The 19701-nt window shown below is 43.0% G+C and overlaps 1 protein-coding gene and 1 pseudogene across 13 annotated transcripts in view; both read left to right on the top strand.

The window, feature by feature from the left end:
* The window catches only part of LOC129865391 (pleckstrin homology domain-containing family A member 5-like), a 144572-nt gene that overhangs the window by 112543 nt on the left and 12328 nt on the right, over positions 1–19701 (top strand). For 7 of the 13 annotated variants that reach the window (XM_055938147.1, XM_055938146.1, XM_055938145.1 and 4 more), the window contains 6 exons: positions 178–1257; positions 15489–15664; positions 15988–16325; positions 16551–16634; positions 17633–17752; positions 18387–18440. In XM_055938147.1, coding sequence (XP_055794122.1) covers positions 178–1257; positions 15489–15664; positions 15988–16325; positions 16551–16634; positions 17633–17752; positions 18387–18440 — 1852 coding nt within the window. The remainder of the gene's footprint in view (positions 1–177; positions 1258–15488; positions 15665–15987; positions 16326–16550; positions 16635–17632; positions 17753–18386; positions 18441–19701) is intronic. The other 6 variants (XM_055938152.1, XM_055938149.1, XM_055938156.1 and 3 more) reach the window with 2 other exon arrangements.
* LOC129865393 (toll-like receptor 13) lies at positions 7936–12583 on the top strand (annotated as a pseudogene).

The raw sequence follows: 19701 nt of genomic DNA, 5'->3' as shown, positions 1-19701 counted from the left end.
AATGTGAAAATGTTTTTTCTGTGAACCTGCCTGGTAATGGCTTATTGGTGTATATTTATTGTAATCTTTAACATTCATCTGTCTTTTCTTTCTCTTACCGTTTCCAATCCCCCTCTCGTTCTCTCCCTCCTTTTCTCTCGTCCATCGCTCTCTCTCCCCCCTCTGTCTCTGTCCCAGACTGGATAAGTTGAAGGTGGACCGCTGCTGTCCCCAGGAGGTGAACAACATCCTGAACCACAACCGGGTCTTGACCAGACCAGAAATCCAGAACAACGAGAGGAACCGTGAGCCGCGCCAGCCCTCCCTCACCTGCAGCATGGACCGCACGGACGGGGACAGGAAACACAACACCCTCCAGAGAGAGAGGGAACGCTACACGCTGCAGAAAGACGGAGAGAGGTACTCCCTTCAGAAAGACGGGGTGAGCTACACGCTGCAGAGAGACGGAGAGAGGTACCTGTTGCAGAAAGACGGAGAGAGGTACGCCCTGCAAAAAGACGGGGAGCGGTATTCCTTGCAGAAAGATGGAGGCGAACGATATGCTGTGCAGAAAGATGTTCAAATGGAGAAATACGCACCTCAGAAAGATGGGGAGAAGTACTTGGTGCAGAAAGATGGAGAGAGATATGCACTGCAAAAAGGAGAGAGATACACCCTCCAAAAAGATGGACAGACATACAACCACCAGAAAGGGGTAGAGAGACAAACGTCTATGACTGAGAAAGATCGGTCAGATCGTTATGGGACCCTTGATGAAAGACAGAAGTATAAAACCCTACGGGAAGGAAGTAAGTGTGGTACCCTGAGGGATGGAGATAAGTATGGGACGCTCGATAAGTATGGTACCCTTAGGGAAGTGGATAAGTATGGAACCCTCCGTGAAGGGAACAAGTATGGATTCCAGAGGGATGGCAGTGCTGAGAGGCCTCTGACTAAAATCAACAGCATCAAGCTCCAACCAGCCCAGGCAGCAGCCATCGCAGCAGCAGTTACAGCCTCCCGCCAGTTACAGGTCTCCCAGCACATGGCCCCACCACAGGTCAACGGCTCTGGGGAGCGGGCTGGTGACCACAGCCCAGGGGAGGTGGTAGGCACCCTGGGGAGAGGAGCAGGAAAGGCCCAGGAGCCGCCTCAGAACCAGACCCAGAACCAGCAGGCCCAGGAGCCAGAGAAGAGTCTGACCAGAACCAACTCCATGAGGCAGCTGGAGAACTGGGTTAGGACCCAGAGGACACAAGAGGATGACGATCTTAGGAGGTTAGGGTGTGTGTGTGTGTGTCTTTCTGTCTGCATGCGTGCATCCGTGTTTTGGGGTGGTGCGTGTGTGCGTTGGTTGCGTTTCTCTGTGTGTGTCTGTATGTCTGTCTTTATTGGTCTGCACGTACCCATGCCTCTCTGAAATCTGTTACTGTTCTCTCAGATAATAAAAACCACCACCTGTGTGTCTGCAGTGCACTCTGTCAGTGAGTCAGCCAGCCATCTAGACGTTAGGTTGTCTAAGAGCACCGGGCGGCCAGAGACAGAGAAATAAAAAAACAACCACATCCTCTTTGCCCGTGGCTATGTCTCCCAGACCTCTATCTTCACCATATCCCTCTCTCTCTCTCCTTCCTTCCTCATTCTCTCTCCCTCCCTCCCTGTCTCTTTCACTGTCTCTGCTCAGTGCTCTATAGCATCCCTGGCCTGTGCTTGCCGGCGAGAGCTAAAAGCTTTTCATGTCACCGTTGTATGTCGCTGTCAGGGATCATACACTCATTTTGCTGGGCTTGTTTGAGAACAGGAGCGAGGGAATGTTTTCTCCCTGTCTCTTCACTCTCCTCCTCCCATTCTGTTAGATTAATTAGTTATGGACCTGTGTCCCTGTTACAAGTAGAGCACAGCTCAATGATCCTACTGCATCATCATCAGTCCTCTATAACAGCCCAGGGAATAGGAGGGAAACTTCCTGATGGCATGTTTTTGTCAGTGTCTCAAATGGCACCCTATGTAGTGCTCTCCTTTTGACCAGGGCCAAAAGGGTTTTGGTCAAAAGTAGTGCTCTACATAAAGTCCCATTTGGGATGTGTAAATACCGATTTCCTCTCTGGCGCCTCTGTGTTATCCCAACAATCAGGTGTTTTCACATTTCCAATTCCCTTTGACGGAGATAGTGTGTACATAGCCATAGCAGCGCAAAGCAAACGCTCAGGTCCCAAGCTTCTATTTGAACTGTGGGCAGCAGGGTGAGATATTAGAACTGTTGTACTGTGGAATATAGGTCAATGAAATCCATATGATTCCACCTAGTACTGGACTTTATTATTATGTATTTGAAGATGGCTGTCCAGTAAAGGTATTGGCTATAACTCACTAGGCTCTGCGGAAGACCGTATGTGCCTGTGTTTGTAGAACATAAGCTATGGATGCATACTCTATTCCCCTGTGCCTGTATGACATTGGCTATTGGCTTGTGTTTGAGGTTCTATCCTCTATACCACTGAGCTCACTCTGTCCCTCCTCTCTGGCTGTGAATTTACTGTACTAAGCCCATATTAGGAGCCCAGACATTCAGCCTGCAGCCTCTACTACAGCCTAGTCTCAGAGCCAGCGAGAATACAGATTAGAGCCAGCGCCCTACTTTCCCTTTTCCCTCTCTACCATCCATTAAACTGCATTTGTTTACGGCAATTAAGCCTCTGAAAAGAGGAAGGACTCAGAGGAACTGATGCTAAACAGCGCAAACAATGGACTGGTTCAATTGAGCCCCGTGTTCTTTTAATGTCCCCTGTCCCTTTTAGCTTACTGTTATAATGCCAAATGGACTCTTACCATGCAGTTGTAGTAGGCCTATATTCTGTCAGACACTCTGTCTCATCCTCAAGGGGATATGCTCTTATTTATCGTATACAAGCTAGTTTCTGGACACGATTTTTTAGACTTCATAAAGGCCGTTGGTGTCTTTGTGTCTGATACTTAGCCTTGTTAATAAGCTCAGAGTCACTCCACTGGCATGTATAGTGACTTGTTAGCTAGAAAGTACTGTACCTTCGGCGAATCAGTGACTCATATTAACACAAGTAGCCAATCACTTCTTACTGTAATGAGGTCATGACCTATCCATGCCCCTCCTTTCCTGATAAAGACCTGAGTGTGTCTGTGATATGGTAATGACCCAGCCATTAATTGTGTCTCCCAGGTATATAAAGGAAAGGTAAAGCAAACGCGGGGACTTATTAGCATAATGCTTTAATTAGATATAAACACAGGTAATTAGCAGCGGCAGGTAGCCTAGCGGTTAAGAACATTGAGCCAGTAACCGAAAGGTCGCTGGTTCGTTTCCCTGAGCGGACTAGGTGAAAAATAAGTAGAGCATGTTTTGCAAAACCGACCTAAATGGAGCATGCCGGTCCAAAAATCGACTAATATGTTAAGAATCTCCGTTTCCCTAATTTTTTTATACTTTGTTTTTATTGTAGGAACACAAAGAAAGTACAAATAAAGTAAAATAAAAGAACAACAAAAAAGATCTGGCAGTTACAGTGATGATACCTTCATCATCATATCAGTTACATTGACATTTTTCCCAGTATTCTTTACCTCTCTCCTGTTGAGTTCTTAAAGCAAAGGTCATACGTCCATGTGGTGTATTTCTTCTACAATGTCTATCCATTGTGTCACTGTGGGAGAGTCTTTTTGTAGCCATTTCCTAGTGATAGCCTTTTTACTGGCTGCCAGTAGGACCTTCAAGAGGTACTTTTCTCTATTGTGTAAGTTATCTGGTATTTCACGCAAGTACAAAGAAATGAATGTTTGTTCTATGTCAAATTCCATAATTTTTTCCAATGTTAGATCTTATTTCTCCCCAGTAAGTTTAGTTTGCGGGGCAAGTCCAAAAGATATGAGAGTGGTCTGCCCTCAATAGGCCGAATTCTCTCCAACAAGGGTGTAGTGAGCCAGTCTGTTTTGATTTCAGCTTAGGTGTTATGAAGAAACGTATAACATTCTTCGAACAGAATTCTCTCCATGATCTTGAGTTGGGTGGAGCTTTGTTGAGTCTCTAATATGTTCAACCATGTTTCATCAGTTATTTCAATGTTTATGTTCCTCCTCCCATTTCTTTTTAATATGGTTTGTAGAATGTTTCTTTGAGGTTTGAATACCCAAGTAGAGATTTGAAATCGTTGTTTTGTTACTCCCCAAGTTGTATGCGTTAGTGAATACTTGGATTAATTTTGGAGGTGCTCCAGGGTCACGTTTCCCAATTTTTTTTAATGCTCATATTACATTTTCTGCCTTCCGAAAATACCTAATCACAATGCAGATAGCCCGGTTAGCCAATGTGCGGGAGCACTGGTTGGTCGGCCCAATTGAGGTGGTATGTACATGAATGTATCTTTATTAGTTGAGTGACAACCTATGTCATTTCCTAGTTTATTTATTCGCTGTTGAAAATTGTGTAAAAGTGAACCGGAAACACAACTCTCATCTGGCTGTACCTGCGTAACGGGGCTTACAGTATATTTTATATTCGCTATCGGCAATAGTTTTAAAAAGTGTATATGTTCATTTTTAGAGATACATGATAAATCACTTTTGTGAGGCTCACTTCATGGCTGTACAGAGAGAAGAAGAGAAATTCACTCTAAGAACTGATTATAGTGAAATCCCAAATTGTGCTATATAAAACAAAAAACATCGGCCCCTAATCTGATAGTGAAGTGGTAGATGCATAGTCTTTGTTATGGTTTAGCTCAGGGGCTTACATATTACAAACGCACACACACACACACACTATCTTGTGCAATTAATCTAGTGGGGACACACAATTCAGTTCCATTCCACTAACCCTAACCCTAACCCGAAAACCTTAACCCTAAATCTAACCATAGCTCCTAATCTTAACCCTAAACTCCCTCGAAATAGCATTTGACCTTGTGGGGACTAACAAAATGTCCCCAGTTGGTCCAATTTTTTGTTTATGCTATTCTTGTGGGAACTGAGTTAGTGTGTGGACGTGAAACATGTCCACGCACGCACGCACGTACGCACGTACGTACGTACATACGTCAGCTCAGAGAGGCCCAGCTCATGAGCTCCATCAGCAGCAGATTTTAATTTAGACTGGAAATGAATGCGTTTATGCAACAAATGTTAGTGCAGCAGACCATATCGAATCACATCGATTCATTCTCTGATCAAAACTAATGGATTCAAACTAAACGCATCACTTCTGTATCGTATCGGAGGACATGTATCTACCAGTGCAATCGGAAAGTATTCAGACCCCTTGACTTTTTCCACATTTTGTTACGTTACAGCCTTATTCTAAAATGGATTAAATAGTTTTTTATTTCCCTCAATCTACACACAATACCCCATAATGTCAAAGCAAAAACTGTTTTTTTTGCAAATGTATTAAAAAAAAAAAAGTGATGTTACATTTACATAAGTATTCAGACCGCTTACTCAGTACTTTGTTGAAGCACCTTTGGCAACGATTACAGCATCGAGGCTTCTTGGGTATGACGCTACAAGCTTGGCACACCTGTATTTGGGAACGTTGCTGCAGAGCTATTTTCAGGCCTCGCCAGAGATGTTCGATCGGGTTTATGTCCTGGCTCTGGCTGGGCCACTCAAGGACGTTCAGAGACTTGTCCCGAAGCCACACCTGTGTTGTCTTGGCTGCATGCTAAGGGTTGTTGTCCTGTTGGAAGGTGAACATTCTCCCCAATCTGCCGCCGTTCATCTTTCCCTCTATCCTGACTTGTCTCCCAGTCCCTGCCGCTGAAAAACATTGCGACATTATGATGCTGCCACCACCATGCTTCACCGTAGGGATGGTGCCAGGTTTTCTCCCGACGTGACGCTTGGCATTCAAGCCAAAGAGTTCAGTCTTGGTTTCATCAGACCAGAGAATCTTGTTTCTGTTCCTAGGCCGTCATTGAATATAAGAATTTGAACTTGCCTAGTTAAATAAAGGTAAAATAGAAATAAAAAAAATAAAAAAATGATGGCCACTGTATTCTTAACTTATTATGGCTGCAATCCCGTTAATGGGATCGATATGACAGCAGCCAGTGAAAGTGCTGGGCGCCAAATTCAAACAGAAATCTCATAATTAAAATTCCTCAAACATACAAGTATCTTATACCATTTTCAAGGTAATCTTGTTGTTAATCCCACCACAGTGTCCGATTTCAAAAAGGCTTTACAGCGAAAGCACCACAAACGATTATGTTAGGTCACCGCCAAATCACAGAAAAACAAAGCCATTTTTCCAGCCAAAGACAGGAGTCACAAAAAGCAGAAATAGAGATAAAATGAATCACTAACCTTTGATGATCTTCATCAGATGACACTCATAGGACTTAATGTTACACAATACATGTATTTTTTGTTCGGTGAAGTTCATATTTATATCAAAACATCTCAGTATACATTGGCGCGTTATGTTCAGTAGTTCCAAAAACATCCTGTGATTTTGCAGAGAGCCACATCAATTTCCAGAAATACTCATAATAAACATTGATCAAAGATCAAGTGTTATACATGGAATTTTAGATCCACTTCTCCTTAATGCAACCGCTGTGACAGATTTCAAAAAAGCTTTACGGAAAAAGCAAACCATGCAATAATCTGAGGTCGGCGCTCAGAGCTCAATCAAGACAAAAATATATCCGCCATATTGTGCAGTCAACAGAAGTCAGAAATAACATTATAAATATTCACTTACCTTTGATGATCTTCATCAGAATGCACTCCCAGGAATCACAGTTCCACAAATGTTTTATTTGTTTGGTAATGTCCATCATTTATGTCCAAATGGCTACTTTTGTTAGCGCGTTTGGTAAACAAATCCAAAGTCACGAAGCGCGTTCACTTAAAGCAGACAAAATGTCAAAAAGTTCCGTTACTGTATGTAGAAACATGTCAAACGATGTATTGAATCAATCTTTAAGATATTTTTAACATAAATCTTCAATAATGTTCCAACCGGGGAATTCCTTTGTCTTCAGAAATGCGATAGAACAGAGCTCGCTCTCACATGAACGCGCATGGTCAGCGCATGTTCTGTCATGGTAAACCTTACTCAATCCCCTCTCATTCGGCCCCACTTCACAGTAGAAGCATCAGACAAGGTTCTAAAGACTGTTGACATCTAGTGGATGCCCTAGGAAGTGCAATATGACCCCATTTCCACTGTATCTTGGATAGGCAAAGAGTTGAAAAACTACAAACCTCAGATTTCCCACTTCCTGGTTGTGTTTTTTCTCAAGTGTTTGCCTGCCATATGAGTTCTGTTATACTCACAGACATCATTCAAACAGTTTTAGAAACTTCAGTGTTTTCTATCCAAATATACTAATAATATGCATATATTAGCAACTGGGACTGAGGAGCAGGCAGTTTACTCTGGGCACCTCTAGGCACCTTTTCATCCAAGCTACTCAATACTGCCCCGCAGCCATAAGAAATTAAATGCTGCAGACAATTTTTGGTACCTTTCCCCAGATCTGTGCCTCGACAAGATCTTGTCTCGGAGCTTTACGGACAATTTCTTTGACCTCATGGCTTGGTTTTTTTCTCTGACATGCACTGTCAGCTGTGGGACCTTCTATAGAAGGTCCCACAGACATGTGCCTTTCCAAATCATGTCCAATCAATTGAATTTACCACCGGTGGACACCAATCAATTTGTAGAACCATCTCAAGGATGATCAATGGAAACAGGATGCACCTGAGCTCAATTTTCAGTCTCATAGCAAATTGTTTGAATACTTATGTAAATAAGGTTTTTCTGTTTAAAATGTTTAATACATTTGATACAATTTCTAAAAAGGTATTTTTGCTTTTTCATTATGGAGTATTGTGTGTAGATTGCTGAGGATTGTATTTATTTAATCCATTTTAGAATAAGGCTGTAACGTAACAAAATGTGGAAAAGGTCAAGGGGTCTGAATACTTTCCGAAGGCACTGTAGGTATTGAATTGCCTTGAAAGGGATAGATGCACTTCCCTATTGATTGGTCAACTCCCCCAGCCCTCTTGCAAACATTAACATAATGTGTATCCTTTTGGGTTGCTGCAGTTAAGTGCACTTTGCCCACTGAGACGGCAGTGAGAGAACTCAATCAGTCACCAAAGATATGGGATAAAAGGCAGGAATTCAGTTGGTGAGGGATTAATATTGCACCATTCCAGTTAGACAGTAGAAATATGAAAATAAATAGTTAAAAATGTAAAAAGGCTACAAAGCAAGATTTCTTAAATTTGCTCAACCAGGCGGTTGATATGTCAGTAAAAAGTATGGTGTATTTAAATATTTTTTTATTCAAAATACTTGGTGAGAAATATTATTGAATTGTTGACAACTCATTATATTAGGAAACACACATTGGTGTTAAACCTCGTTTCATGACCCATGGGGACAATATGCGGACTTATGGTCGCCTATAAAATAATGCCTATAATAGTAATTGGAAATTGCACTTTTCCATTTATCTCAAAATGTAGTCTGAATATATGGAAAACATGGTGGAAGAACCTGGATCATTTGAAATTTAAGAAAACCATTTTGAGGGGCATTGCACACTATAAACCACATGAAAACGCATGAATTTCAATGTAATTGAATATTCATGTTTGGACATATGAAATTAGCATAACATCAGTCTTCATTTTAACAATGCTTACCTACCTATAAAAGCTATTGAAGCAGACCTAAATTAATTTTTGTAATGTTGAGATTATTAAAAATGCTGTTCAAATTACCATTCTATTATGGCATTGCTAGTAGTAACGCTCTTTTGACTTCTCAACCTTCTGGTAGAGCGATGTAATTTCCAAAACAAACATCAAGTTGTAAACAAAAAACTATTGGGAGTTATAAGAATTTGAGGTGATAATTTTTTCAATGTTTTTCAAGAAGAGAGTTAAAGGGATTAAGATTAACAATAATGACTGTGTAAAATACATAATTCAAATACTGAGCTATGTAGTATGCTCACAAAATTGGGAAATAATATTTTATTCTAATGCAATTTACTCAGGGAAAGAGATTTTGTTTAACAAGTAAAATGTTTTTTTCTCAAAGGTAATGGTCAAAATTATTGACAACCCTAAAGATTCTTGGAAATATAATAGTCAAAAGTTTAGTAGTTGGTCCCATATTTCTAGCACTGATATTTTAGTGATCTTCTGAAATCTATCATGTTCAAACATATCCTTCATGTCAGTTGTCTTTTCTGAAAGATTGTCTCTCTCCTTGTCTAAGACAAGTGTTTCTTGGTAACTTGTGGGTTACTTGAACTAGCCACTAAGAGAACCTGTAATAAATCTGAATCTTGTATTCGGTGACGTTCTGAGTCAGTTTACTCATTTGTACATTAGTTCAGGTATGAGGCCAATGCAGTTGATTATTGTCAGTAACATCACATCTAAACAGAACCTGAGTCTCCAACTCAAGGCCAGACAGTGTCATTTGAAGACTGTGACAGACCTTTCTTTCAGTCTGTAACACATCTTCACGCTGAAGAATTCCTTTGTGGATCTGAATTCATGGGAAAGTACTTCGGGTCTGTGGAGGTATTTGTGTACAGATCAACGCTTTCAGCTAAAAGTGTGGATTTAACATCAATGAATCAGCTGATTCACCTGAGGAAACTGACTCTACGACAGGTGGATCTTTGAGTACAGCGTTCTGCCGACATCATTTTTCACAACCTGACCAAACTGGAGGTTCTGAAACTTTCAAACTACAGGATTGACTCTTTGAAGGGTAGTTGAACTAAAGACTTTAAATCCTTGAAAACATATTTGCGTATCGAGAACACTTATCATGTTATCTACAGCTTTACTGAACCTCTCTCTTACCTAAAGTATTTGATACTAGGCACATTACAGATTTTTTTGCAGTTGTGACAATGCTTGGCTCATTGCATGGCCAAAGGGGTACAGGCCGGTTGAAGTGATCATGCTTAATCATAAAGTTATGTATAATTTAGAGGACTTGAAATGCTTGTCAGACAATGGACTAGACACGCCTAACTTTGTCAAGTACACAGAAGCCAGCTGCACAACAGAGGTGAGTTTTGTGCTCTTTGCTGCGACTGGCCTGGGAGTCCTGTTCTTCACGCTGGTGGTGTTGGTCCATAACCTGGCCAGTCCTTACCTCCTCTCCCTCTACCACATCACCCATGGCTGGCTGTCGGAGGCGATGCGATCAAACACCAAGGGGCGCTTCCACTAGCTGCATTTGTCTCCTTCCATCGGGAAGGATGCGCACTGGGTGGTGGAGGAGCTGCTACCCAACCTGGAGCAGAGGGTCCCCCTTTCCTGCACCTATGTCTGCACAGCAGGGACTTCCAGCTGGGGAAGGACATTGTGGAGAAAATCACAGACAGCCTCTACCGGAGCCGCCACACCCTCTGCCTGGTCAGTCGCCACTATCTGCACTGTAACTGGTGTTCCCTGGAGATGAAGCTGGCCACCTCCAGGCTGCAGTTGGAGCAAAGGGACATCTTCCTCCTGGTCTTCCTGGAGAAGACCCCCCCCCCCTCGCCAGCTGGCTGTCTCCCCACCACAGGCTGTCTCGCCTGGTCAAGACTAGGGCCTATCTGGACTGGCCCCAGGACCCACATCAGCACCAGGAATTCTGGGACAGACTGTGGGCTAAACTGAAACCTCTGACTGAAGCCTGAGATCAGAGGGTTATGTAGGACCTTGTGTTAAGGCTGAGACAAATAATGTTGGCAGATTTGAGATATTGCATTTGCAGTTAAAAGCCCTCTGTACAAGGGCGTCCTGAGTGGCGTTGGGGTTTAAGGCACTGCATCGATCCCAGGCTGTGTCACAACTGACCGTAACCCATGAGGTGGCGCAATTTTGGCCCAGCATCATCCGGGTTAGGGGAGGGTTTGGCTGGATGGGATTTCCTTGTCCCATCGCGCTCTAGCGACTCCTTGTGGCGGGCCGGACACCTGCATGCTGACTGCGGTCGCCAGCTGGACGGTGTTTCCTCTGACACATTGGTGCGGCTGGCTTCCGGGTTAAGCGAGAAGTGTGTCAAGAAGCAGTGCAGCTTGGCAGGGTCGTGTTTCAGAGGATGCATGGCTCTCGACCTTCTCCTCTCCCGAGTCCGTAGGGGAGTTGCAGCGATGGGACAAGACTGTAACTACCAATTGGGCAGAAAGGGGGTTAAAAGTACAAATTCCTCTGTACAAAACGTCTACCGTTATTTGAGGTTTGTTTAGACAATTCTGATTAAGTCCCTTTTAATGCTCTGTCTGGAGTATAATATTTCTGCCTCATCTGAATCCAATTTTTATCATATCCTATTTCATTTTTTTCAACACCTTATCACTAACACATATCTTTGTTTGTATCTTTGTTGCTTAGAGGAACTGAAAAAGGCTGCATCAGTGGTGGTGTTGTACTGTTTTTGTTGTATATCAGGGTAAAACCAATGTGACCATCTGCTGTATAATGCCTTGAATGACAATACATGAATGACCATAAACCAGTTATTTTAATTTCAACATAGATCAGAGGTTTGTACATACATTTAGTTGCTAGTTTAATAAATAAAAAGTGTTGCTTGTATATTGTTTATTATGTATGTCATTTAACAATTTGTTAACTTATGGCTGTGGAGAGGTGTCCCCCTTTCTGCCCAAATAAGTAATTTCTGCTCAATATTTGTGAGTAGGAGGGAACCTAATTTTATTGTACCATTTGATTATTGTTTATGCTCTTGATAAAGGCATCCAGCCGAAACGTTGGAAACTGACTTTTGTTTCTGTTTAAAGGTCCAATTCTGCTGTTTTTATCTCAATATTATATAATTCATCATTTAAGTACCTTACTGTGATTGTTTTCAATTAAAATGGTCAAAAAGAGATGACAAATTGCATTTTGGCAAATAGCAATTTCTCAAGCAAGAATTTCTCATGTTGCCAGGCAGGCAAAATTCCATCCCACCAAAACAGGCTGAAATTTCAGGTGATCTTTTCAAACAGCTCTTACTCTAAAAGGGCATTATCATAATGTTCACATTCACAGTATTATTCCAACCTCATTGTGTGTAAATATATATAAAACAGAGTTTTAAAGATATTCTAGAACGCCTCAATATTCCAGATTCTTATCTCTAGCACATGCAGCACAGTGTCCTCTCATCAGACCAGTTTTCAGCAGCTTGCCTAGACCAGCAATGCACTGACTATGGTAGGCCATAGAGTAGGCCTGACATGGCTGTTTAGCCTCCATTTTTTTTGTGTCTGATGGAGAGTACAGCCTTATCAGTAGAAGCCACAGAGAAGCATCATCCCTTAAGCTAAAGGTCAGGTCTTCCCCGGGAGTAACCTTGCCTAAGACCTGAAGAATTATGTTAGCTCCTTGAGGCTTGAGCTCTGTGGGCAAACACAAGTAAGAGACCCGGGTTCATACCCAGTTGGTCACAGAAGCATCTCTCTAGCCACAGGTTAAGCCCTCCCCAGGTCTTCCTAGCGATCGTCCAGGGTGAAAGTCATTATCAAGGTGACTATGGACTCCATGGAGAGTAGGGGACTACACACACATGACATTGTCACAGGGAAAGCTGTTAATGTAGGCGCTGCCTGGGTGGGTGGTTAGGGTTTCAGAAGGGGGGGGGGGTGGCAGACGAATCTCAGGACTTCTGCTGTGTTTTCCGCAGCACAATTTACCTCCCGTCATACTGTGCATTCCTATAGAGTCGCCCAGATACCTGGCAGTGAGTACAGTGTAATATCGACCTAGAGTGGAGTCTGTCGGCGAGCCAAGCATGCATCCTCCCAGTGTAATATGGTAATTATAAAGGCAGCAGGTTGGCATATATTGGGATGAATCTTGTTCTGGAGGCAGCTCTGCAGGGTGGTCACCAATGCTGGGGTAACGTGTTAAGTAATCAAGATTACCTTTATGAGTAACAGAGTAGAGTAACCCGTTACTTTTTCAAACTGGGTACTATGTTAGTTATTTTGTCAAACAATGCGTGCATTACTTTCAGAATCATATCTCTACCGAGTATGTGTTTCCATGATCCGTTCTCGACTTGTTTCCTCATTTAGTTCTCGTGCGAGTGGAGAGAAGCTGTTTGGAGAAATGTCATGACAGCTGCTGTCTATAGAAATGTATAGAGGGTGCACCTCTGGTCTTTGCCAATGATAGCTTCTGTGATAAATAAGCCCATAGAGGGCTTTCCCGTCTAGTGGCAAATGTGCCCTCTATACATCTCTATGGGTCCGTGTACAGTCTATAACGAGAACTGGCGGCTCGAGATAGATTTTGAATGGAAAGATAGGAAATCTGTACAGGTGTTTGGCTTACAGAATACTGTATATGGCTAATTAAGCAGCCCATATATAGCGCAGCACTTGTAGACTAGCACAGGAAGCAGCGCCACAGATGAAAGGAGAAACTAGTGATCAAATCTGAGTTAGGAAGTAGCCTGACTTTGGTAGAGCGTGTATGGCTAGCCTTGCTCCCTCCAACAATCAAACAAACAGTGAGATTTTTTCATGAAGGTAAAGCAAATTAACATAAATAGTAATATAATGTGTTACTTTCCACACAAAGTAATATTGTAAAGTAACTTTTTACTTCAATGTATTGATTAATATGTACTTTTTCAAGTCACTAATCCCAACACTCTTGTGGTAACTAGCGGGAAATATATTACTTTTTCAAGTAACTAATCCCAACACTGGTGGTTACTAGCGGGCATAGCCACAGTCATAAAATCGGATTTTAAACATAACCTTAACCACACTGCTAACTTTATGCCTAACCTTAAACTAAAACCTAAAAGCACATTTTTGTTTTCAAGCATTTTTTACTATATAGCCTATTTTGACTTTGCGGCTGGTCCATTTAACGCAAACCGCTCAACTCGGCCTCCAGGAGGAGATTCATCCCAATAAATGTCAACCTACATAAAGGCACGCTACAGGGCTCTGGAGAAGACTACAGTAGCAGATAATGGTGACATACTTCAAGTGAAATCCCAAGTTCAAGAACATTAGGAAATGGCGGCACTCCAAAATGGACAAAAATACTTTGTGGCAGGAGGACACATTGCTCTGTCTCCTCCTTTTCCACATGTGGTGTGTGTTCGTGTATTACAGACGCCAGATAAGCTTTCATGGTGGAAAAACCTTGATCATTAGAAATGTGAGAACTATTTTAGGGACATTGCGCAATACAGCACCTAAAAATGCATCGATTTAGACACAAAATTACCATGAATTGTTTAAATTTGACATTCTGTTCTTATTAACATATAGAAGTATCTTCTGTATAAAAGCAATTCAAACAGATTTAAATTAGTGTATGTAATATTCTTGTGATGAGTAAAAATGCTATGCAAATTCTAATATGACATTGCTAGTATGACCCTCGACTTCTCAACCGCCTGGTAGAGCTCTAATTTTCCAAATTAACATCTAGTTGTAAAAAAAATTAAAAAAGACATTGTTATTTGAGTTGTTCGTACTAGGAATTTTAAGGTGACATATTTCTTTCAACGTGTTTTTCAAGAAGAGACAGTTAAAGGGTTATTAAGACTGGTTTGTATTACCTACAGCCCATTTCCTGTGAGAGGGAGCTGGAGCCAAGTGTCTTATACAGTAGGTAGTAGGTACTGTACGGTACTTTTTACAGGAGGTAGTAGGTACTGTACGGTACCTTTTACAGGAGGTAGTAGGTACTGTACGGTGCCTTTTACAGGAGGTAGTAGGTACTGTACGGTGCCTTTTACAGGAGGTAGTAGGTACTGTATGGCGCCTTTTACAGGAGGTAGTAGGTACTGTACGGCGCCTTTTACAGGAGGTAGTAGGTACTGTACTACATGTATTACTGTCATTCTTTCATGCTACAATGGATAGCCTGTATGTGTACTGTATTTCTGTCAGAGTATGTGCCTTGTTACATTCTCTGCTGTTTTTTATTGCAAGCATTTGTTATTTCTGTCAGTAGCAGACTAACAGAGAGCGGCAGTGAGCGTGCTGTACTTACACTACTAAGTACCTGTTATTGCTTATTTAGGGGTTAGGCTCAGGTTGTTCTCAGGTTGTTCTCTAGAACTATATTTAAGCAATAAGACACGAGGTGGTGTGGTATATGGCCAATATACCATGGCTAAGGGCTGTTCTTATGCACGACGCATCGCCGAGTGCCTGGACACAGCCCTTAGCCGTGGTATATTGGCCATATACCACAAACCCCCGATGTGCCTTATTGCCATTATAAACTGGTTACCGACGTAATTAGAGCAGTAAAAATAAATGTTTTGTCATACCCGTGATATACGGTCTGATATACCACAGCTGTCAGCCAATCAGCATTTAGGGCTCGAACCATCCAGTTTATAAAATGATATATGTGTGGATTGATTGATCAAAGTATTTGTAAATCATGCTATTGAAAATCATGTTTTATTAGCTGATTCATTGAATTGATTCCCCCCCCCCCCTCCCCCTCCTGTCCTCCAGCATCACCTCCTACCAGACCTTGCCCCGCAACATGCCCAGCCACCGTGCCCAGATCGTTCCCCGCTACCCCGAGGGCTACCGTACCCTCCCCAGGAACATGCTGTCCCGACCTGAAAGCATCTGCAGCGTGGCCGGCTCCGTCTATGACCGCGCCCTGGCTCCCACATCCAACTCAGGTGATGGGTCTTAAACTTTACTGCTGTACTTGTCTGTGCCCCAAATGGCACCCCATTCCCTATGTAGTGCACTACTTTTGACCAGGGACAATAGGGGATAAGGTGCCATTTGGGACGCAGTTGAAGACTTTGCTGTTATACATGTCTTTCTTGCACTCACACTTCTTTTCTTTCTGGCACTGATTTTGCAGATAGATACTATCTTGAGGTTGTATGGTTTTACTTGTAACGACTGTGATATGTTGTGTTTGTTTTAACCTAGTTAAAGTCTGTGTGGATAAGAGCCTCTGCAAAATGACTCAAATGTAAAACTGTAAATGCAGACAAGAGGCGCTCCATGAGGGACGACACCATGTGGCAGTTGTATGAGTGGCAGCAGAGGCAGGCCTTCTCCAGGCAGGGCCCACCACCACCAGGCCACTACGGGACCCTGCCCAGCCCCAAGACCATGGGGAACATCTCTGTGCACCAGGGGGTGGCCCACTCCATCCCCACATCCCCCTCCCATGGATCCCTGGCCCTCTACCACACCTTCTCCCCTCCGGGCCAGCACCGCAGAGACAACCCACCAGGGTCAACCAGGTCTGAGGTGTCCTCACCCGTCTTCAGAGGGGACCAGACTATGACTATAGACCGCAGGCACAGGACTCACCTCACCAAGGTAACGGACAGGGAATGGACCACAATCATCTAAGCCAGTCTTACACAGCAAAATAATCACCAGGGGTTTCAAGCACAGAGAAATGACTGGAAATGCTCTGCATTGAGCGGTAGTTATTTTGTTTATTTGAAAGCATTAATTTGACTTGTCTGCCAGTTCAAATCAGTACATGTAACAGAGCATCCTGCCCTCTTCCTGTCCTCTCTCTCTCTCGCTCTCTCTCAGTATAACTACCCACCTGACCGCCGGTCCATGCCAGCAGGCATCCCAGTGCAGACCATTACCCCACAGTCACTACAAGGCAAGACGGTGAGTCACCTAACGAACCCTTACCTTCTTCTCCTCGCCTCTGCATTCTTCTTCTCCTGTCCTCTCCTCTCTACAGTCCTATTTTCTCTCAACAACAATGCATTGTGAATGATATATGCTATTGGTATGATTTCAGTGTGACGCAAATACAAATCTGTTTTAGTGACGGGAATAGAAACATGTTGATGAGGCACGCAATGTTTGACACGCAAGCTATCATGTATTACTGTCATTCTGTCATGCTACAATGGATAGCCTGTATGTGTACTGTATTTCTGTCAGAGTATGTGCCTTGTTACAATCTCTGCTGTCTTTTATTGCAAGCATTTGTTATTTCTGTCAGTAGCAGACACAATGTGATTTAAAATAATGGCATTGTCTTGGTGATGATACGGAAAGCGAGAGACAGTGGCACCAATGAAATTGCCTTCTAGCTGTGTCATCTCAAATTGAGTAGACTAGAATCAGCCGGAGAGATTGATAATCTGCACAGTTCATTTTGTAACTCTCTGAATATTATTGTGATAGCGTAACTTCAGTGGAATGCACGCAGGGGGGGGGGGGGGGGCTTCAGAATGCAGTTGATGAGAAATATTTGTCAAGTGATTTGAAATGATTGCTTTTCCTGACTATATTCTCTCTCTTTTTCACCTCCATTTGATGGAGAGTTAGTCAGTTTGGAGTCAGGGGACAGAGGGAGTTTTATTTCTGCCCGACCATCTGAAGGTATGGGTCCTATAGCCCAGCACAGGCCGAGACTCCAAACCAGTGTTTCCAAAGGCCTCTTGGGTTGTGCCTAAAGACTTGTCAGAGTCCTGGTTAGAATCATAGCTTTTGTAATCCCTGCCCTGCCCTAACCTGTCACTGCTTTTCCTGTCACTCATTTCCAAACGGAAAATCAAGAGAGGTTTGTTTGGTTAATGTATTTGTTCATTGATCGACCGCTGGATGAATTGACTGTCTCGTTATCTCCTCTGTGTCTACACTGTGTTGTGCAGCCAGAGGAGCTGACCCTGCTGTTAATAAAGCTGCGTCGGCAGCAGGCTGAGCTCAACAGCATCCGGGAGCACACTGTGGCTCAGCTAATGATCCTTAGCATGGAGGGGCCCAACGCCAAGGTTAGCACCAAGAGGGCGCACATGCACAGCATGCCATTGGTCATCTCCAGGGGTGGTGTTGATGTGCCATCTCCATGCAGCTCAAGGCTCAATGAGCAGGCCATGCATTCCAGTGAATGCATATTATGCGTTTGCTCCTACCTGTGTGTTTCAGTGGTGTATGGTTGAGTTTTGGTTTAGTTTTGAACTCATTTCAACCCTTTGGTGTGCTGCGTTTGTCTGGCCTTGATTTCATCTTTTGAACTACTGACGTGCAGAGGACAGCGTGGTATGAGTATCATGTGATTGCCTGCTTGTTGTCTGCTGTGGTTTCCCATTATATTTTTATGAGGAAAGTGTAAGTAGTTTGATTTGATGTGTGGTGAAAAAAAAAAATCCTCTTGCAACTTCGGGTTTTGCATGGTTTGATTTAGTTCAGTAATCAACAGTAAATTGCTGTGGTGCTTTATGCTTCCGATTAATGCCAAAGCCACGGTAGCAACTTCCTCTTTCATCTCCATCTTTCACTATCAGCTTGTACCAGTTCTACTTCTATTTCCTGCTGTTTCCCTTACTCAATCTCCCTCTCCCTTCTCTCTTTCTCTCCTGTCTGACTCTTCTCTCTTCCCTCTTTTCTACTACCTTCTGATGTTAGAGTGAGGTCCTGTCTCATCACCTTCAGAGGAACCTCATGTATCTGGACAGCCAGGTGAGGAGTACTGTTTTATCTCTGGTCTTTCTCTCGCTCTCTCTCTGTCTCTCTCTCTCTCTGTCTCTGCGTGTGTCTCTGTCTGTGTCTGTGTGTGTTTCTCAGGGTTAGGCACTCCTCAGGGTTGGTCATACACTCAGCTGCTCTCACTCTGCCCAGGGTTATTAGTGACTCAAATGCCAGGGCCGCCTCCTTTTTGTCTTTTCTATACTTTCTCTCTCCTTTTCACTCTTTTCTCTCCGGCCCTCCTGAAGCATATACCGTTCACTGCAGAATAGGAGCTGCGCAAATCTACATTCCCACGAGAGGATATATTGTCTAGCTCAGTACATGGAAAGTAAAAAATACTTTTAAACTTTTAAAACGACTTTACTTGGCCTGGCAATGCTGCCCTAAGCTAATAAGCTTACTCATATGTTTTTTTGCTGTATAGTTCGTACAGTCCCTGGAGAACGTTCTTTATTAAAAAAAAAATTGAATTCACGCTTGAAAGCACGAGAGCAAACTTAAACTTTTGAGGATGAAGGGAACCTTAAGGCATGTTGTGTTTTCTCATTACGCTTTTAACTTGATGTGTACCTGTAGTCAGTCATGTCATTGTCATAATGTAATTAAGACTGTATAGAAACAACCTCCGGGGTTTCAGGTAAAGTGGCGAGGCCTAGCGACTGACGTTCTGACTAACGCTCACTCAGGCATCGGTAATCAGGGCAGACGTCTAAAGCGGGCGTTTATTTTGGGGGTTTAGAACTGGGTTTCCACGATAGATAAATAATTGAGTTCCTGTTTCTGAAAAGGTCATGTGCAGCAGGAGAAACCACTCTACCATGTGGGACCTCACTAAGCGACTTCACTGAGTCTGATTGTGACCCCTCTAACCAATTGTGAAATGATTTGATCTGCCATTTCAAAGGCTTTCACCTCTAATGGCAGACAATTTCACAGCGGTTATGAATGAACTTTAACTCTCATTCCCCTGGTCCACAGGCTCCAATGCATGCAATTGTTTTGCTATTTTGTTGGTAGATATTGGTCGGGGATGATGTAAACGATGACAGTAAGAAAAGCAGGACGTTACGTCTCTCCTCCGTCTGCTGAGCGGGACTGGCAATATTGTCTTTGGACCAAACTGTGGCCTCCTTGTATCTACTGTAAATGTACTAGGACTTCTCCCAGAAGGTCTGAGTCTTTATGGTACAGGTGGTAGCTATAACCCCAGGGTTGTTGGCTCAAGCCCCTGGTCTCCCTCAATCACTAGTAC

Source organism: Salvelinus fontinalis, chromosome 11 (assembly GCF_029448725.1).
Source record: "Salvelinus fontinalis isolate EN_2023a chromosome 11, ASM2944872v1, whole genome shotgun sequence".
NCBI classification, from domain to species: Eukaryota; Metazoa; Chordata; class Actinopteri; order Salmoniformes; family Salmonidae; genus Salvelinus; species Salvelinus fontinalis.
This window is presented reverse-complemented; position numbering and strand designations above follow the sequence as displayed.